Source organism: Limulus polyphemus, unplaced genomic scaffold (assembly GCF_000517525.1).
Source record: "Limulus polyphemus unplaced genomic scaffold, Limulus_polyphemus-2.1.2 Scaffold2936, whole genome shotgun sequence".
In the NCBI taxonomy this organism is placed as follows: Eukaryota; Metazoa; Arthropoda; class Merostomata; order Xiphosura; family Limulidae; genus Limulus; species Limulus polyphemus.
In genome coordinates, this window is record NW_013668546.1 from 2,700 (window position 1) to 7,735 (window position 5,036).

Below are 5,036 nucleotides of genomic sequence, written 5' to 3' on the forward strand. Positions count from 1 at the left end.
GTTTATTCTTTCTCGATACAACTTTGTAATACACAGAATTTCCACAGTCACTTTAAACTTAACACCCTTATAATACACGCTATAAATCACTGCATTCACACACTTTAACTACGGTGCCTACTGCTCTCTTGACTCAATTATATCTCTCTTCAATCTATCTCCGGCTTATATACTAAAAAAGAGGGCGTCTAGCAAACGCTTGGACATTCGTGAGGTTCCCCGATAAGTCACGATCCTTCTAGAAACTCCAGTGCGCATGCTCCCAGAGTCGCGTGACTTCCGCTGTCGTAACAATATTAATTATTACTCAAATTGTTATTTCAGTCGTTCTTAATGTATCAAGCGTCTATATGCAAAGAAAAGCATATTATTTTTATCATTAACTGAAAATATAGCCTAAAGATACTTTGCAGAATTTACCAGGTTTCATTCGCCCAGGCCCCTGGGCAGTTGCCTTTTTGCCCCCCGCCCTTCCCTGTCGGCGGGCCTGATGATTAGCTTTCCCTAGTAAGCAAACATCAGAATTGAAATATGTAAAATATATCTAACAATACTATTTCAGAGACTTGCTTAATGACTCTCACTAAAATTCGGAATTAGATATCTCGGTGGGTAGAGCTTAGACAGCCCATTGTGTAGCTTTGTGTTAAAAAAAAAACTGCTTACTTTGGTTAGCTACTTTTTGTAAAAGCTTACAATTGATTATAATAGTGAATTTTACATTAGTAAATGGTAACATGTTTTTCAGAATTATTTTACGAAGTTGGTAGAAAATATCTTTGTCGTATTTGAATAATTTACTTACCTTCATAAATAATTTAATACCAAAATGTTTCACAGCAGTGATTAACTGTGTTTACGAACTAGTAATAAAATAAAAATATATATTTGCTAGTTATTTTTTAATTTGGCACTAGAGTGCAATGGTGAAGTCGAGCATATTAAAATCGAAGTTTCAAGGTCTTATTTGAAAATATTTTGTTTTATACATCTTAGTGCTATCGATTAGAAAGTTTTAGTAACTTTAGAATCAGAACTTGAGAAGAGGAAGAAACATTTAAGCTGGTTGATTTCTCGGACAGTACCTTTATTATTATCAGTTTATAACTTAAGCTAATTATGTGTTAGAATTGTTGCTTGGCCATTACTGATCATCTAGATTTACAAATTACGCTACACTACAGTGTATAATATCAGTGCTGTTGTCTACCGAGTGACGTACCAGTGAAATAAAGTAGGTATAACAGTTGTGTACGCAGAAAGACCGAATGTTTAATATCTGGTGCCGTGGAACCATGAATACGATTAGGATAGGCTAAAGAAGTGGATATAGTTGGAAGGTTACCAAAACCCACTTTCAAGTGTAAGCACAGTTTGTCAGTTGTCATGTTCGTATCGTTGTCAATGTTTGGAGTAAGGTCTGTCATCAGCTTAGTTTGTACTTAGGAGATTTACGAAGCCCTGTGTATGAAAATAAGAATAAATTATTTAACATGGTGATACTGTTTTAGATAATGTTGAATTTAGCACTTAATTCCTGTTGTGATAACTAATAGTATATCATATGACTAAAATTGTAGATATTTGTTTCATTATAACTTTTGCATTTTACAGCGGCTGGGAAATATACGTCCCAGGTGCAGTGAAAGGTCAATTTAAATATTAAAGTTGCATGAAATTCATGCTAATAAGTAATAATACCTAATATGTTTATATTTCACAATTTCAGTTGACTTCTCTCTCTCTTTTTAATTTCAGTCAGCAGTAAACTTACAGTGAAAAAATTAAGTGATAGAACTTATTTTTATGAATGGTATTTTAATTATCAATAACTAACACCACAGTTGAACTTTAAAACATTTAAAGCTAATCATCTCATGCAAAAGCCATTGGCAATGGGCACTGTATTGTACAGTGTATGAAGGCTTCAGCCTTCAGAAGTATTGTAAAAACGGTATTTATTATTATTTCTGTCACTTAATTTTAAATTATGTTAGTGGGTCTTTATAATTGAGCCTCATGTTTACAATTGCATGCTATGTTATTAGCTTTAATTCATGCGTAAAATCTCAGTAGAAAAATTAATTAATCTTGTTTCTTTTTACACTTCCTTTTGTTGCCTTTGGATGTTGTGGAGGCAGTAAATTTAAGTGAGTATAAGAAAAAGCTTGATAAATATATGAATAATAAGGTCTAGCGTGTGTAAGCTTTTATTGGAAGTTTATGTCAAAATAAAGAAAAAAAATTGACTTTATATTGTACTGATAAATATGATTGGTTTAATTGTTATTAGTGGCTCACAGAAAAGTGTTAATGATGATAGGGAAAATGTTGTGTCTTTTTTTTCTCGGCACATGGATTGCTGTGTATATACACACACATAATAGAAATAATTAACTTCAAACATTTACTTTATAAAAAGTGTTTTCACATTGTAACTGTGTTTGAACAGAAATGTGAAATATCTCTGTTTTCAAACACTTCTCTCTGTTGGCACTTGGAGGAAGAAGTGACCTCTCCCTATTTTGGGAGTCTGGCTTGACCTTTTCATGGTTTTCAAACTTATTTTTGTTTGCAGAATACCTGAATGTTTTTCTCAGAAGACCATAAACTATGCTGCTGTTTCCTTTCCATACTTTTGGAACCTTTACACAGACCATCTTATGAGAGCTCAGCTCACATATCATAACAGTTGCTCTAGAGCACTTCCATAAGCACATACATAGAGCACATTATATAACCTTTATTTCTGCCTTAAAAACTGTGAGATTAAGTAAATGACCTGAGAAGTAGGTATGCAATAAAAATCAATATTCTCATAACTGATTTACAAAAATAATAAAAAGAAAATGTACATTAAGTTGCAAATTTTGGAACTCAATGCACGAGTAATTATGTTACATAATACTCCTTGCAGTCTGAGAACATCATTAGCTATGAAACATTTAATGTATTCATCTCTAAAAATAATTTCTTGTTGATATGACAAATAATAAATAAGGTATAAGTAATTATACAATACCAAAAAGATTCACCACTACCCACATCACCCCAATCATAAAAAATTGTTTGTCATCATTCTTTGCTTCTTCACTAAACCCATTTCATCAACAATTAAAATGTAACTTTTTTACATCCTACAAGATATGTTTTAAAGAATTCAAAGTAACAACATAAACCACCTCCTCAGACAAGCAGTTCATCAAATTTGCATTAGAATTGGGCGATCTAGTATAATGCTCTTGTTGTGTGATATTTTACAATCAAATGTAAAACATGGTTGAAACCATTAGTAGGTACTTTTTAATTGTTTGAGGTGATATATATGTATTTATAAAGGAATGAAACTAGAATCTGCTTTCTGCCAAAGAAACCTGAAGCATATATTTTGTGTATACAGGAATGGGCCCAGAATCTCTAACTAGCAACTACAAGAATATTTTATCTTGCATCACAAGCTTAAACAATACCACCGTGGACAGGTCGACAGAAGAAACAGTTACATTAACCAAAGCCCAGCTGCGGGCACTCCTTGATGTGATTGGACAGACTCGATGTAAGTTTTTACTTGGATTTAAATAGATGGGATTCTTAAAGTTGTGTGCATATTTGTTTTCCACATACATTCTGCGTAGATAGATTTATTGTAAACATAGAGGTACAGAGAAAATCTGAGATGATTAAGTGCTTAATTGAAATGTAGTTTCTTTTTATAAGTAGTTTGTATCTAAGACATTGATAGGAATAACTTATTTATGCTATGTAATTTATCAGGTTAAGTATGTTACATCAAAGTTATTTTGGAGTCTCATCACATCAGTACAGTCTGTATCACCATGTTGGTTCATTCTCTGTCTGATAGCTATGCATTTTACAATATCCCTGCAGCAAATTTTCCATTGTAAATGGCTCCATCATAAGGTTATCATGTCCAAATCACACCCCTCCTCCCTTCAGGCATTCAGTAAGTCATCTAGCATATGAATATAGTGGCTTCCAAGTTTCTGTTTCAACTATCCGATCATACATAAATTAATTGGTGTTGTTTCTGAAGATTTGATGGATATGTCTTTGTGTTGAATAATATGAATACCATTTTCATTCTTCAGCTGCTTGATATATATGCAACAGTTGTATGGATATGTTGTGGAAGCAACTTGTGTACACATGAATTGTGTCACTTTTCCAGCAATGCATCTTGATGACATTGCACACTGTTGCCTGAACCATGTGAACAGCTTTTGCCTGGATCTTTTATATTCATGGATTTTCACCTGTTACAAGACATGCTTTACATATCACGGCTGGGGTAGGACTTGCTGATGGTCTCTTCTGGAAGATCCTGGTGCTACAAGTTCATCTACATTCCTTAGTTTTTTGATACCATTAAGTAAAAGGAATATCACCATCTTTGAAATTCTAAATCCCTAATATGAAAACCTCGTTATGATTTAGGTATATGCTTTGTTTCAGAAAATACTGTACATACCCTTCCCTAAACTTATAAATTATCAGTGGCATCACACTACCTACAAAACCCCAAGAATGTCAAAATATAGTTCTGATACATGCTGTTCAACTGGAGCTTTATATCAGCTGTAGTTTTGTCTTGTGACTGGCTGATTTGCATTTTCAAAATAATTTTCATACTTAACCCCCTGTATAAAGAAAATTTCTATATTAATCATTTGCTTTTGACTAACTGATCACTCTTTTACAAGCAGTTTATCTTGTATGTTTAAAGTTTTGTTAGTTACAGTTCACTAATTTGTTTCTCTCTCTCTCTCTCCAAACAATTCATTGTTCTTGAACATTAAAAGTAGTCTCAGTCATTTACTCCAAGCAATTCATCTTCATTACATATTTATCTAAAGAAATCTCAGTTACTGTTGGTCGACTTGTTTTCTCCAAGTGGTTCATTATTATCACATGTTTATTTAACATAATTCCAATCATTACTAACTTGTTACTTTACTCCAAGCTGTTCATCTGTTCAGATAAAATACTCCTAGCTTATTTTCGTAGAAGAGTACACA

General features: G+C 32.8%; 1 protein-coding gene across 1 annotated transcript in view; it reads left to right on the plus strand.

The window, feature by feature from the left end:
• Nucleotides 1–915: 915 nt before the first annotated feature.
• Nucleotides 916–5,036, plus strand: part of LOC106468254 (coiled-coil domain-containing protein 66-like) — a 62,298-nt gene continuing 58,177 nt past the window's right edge. Inside the window, exons 1-2 of the mRNA XM_022396584.1 lie at nucleotides 916–1,363; nucleotides 3,401–3,556. Of these exons, the coding sequence (XP_022252292.1) occupies nucleotides 3,403–3,556 (154 nt within the window). The 5' untranslated portion in view covers nucleotides 916–1,363; nucleotides 3,401–3,402. The remainder of the gene's footprint in view (nucleotides 1,364–3,400; nucleotides 3,557–5,036) is intronic.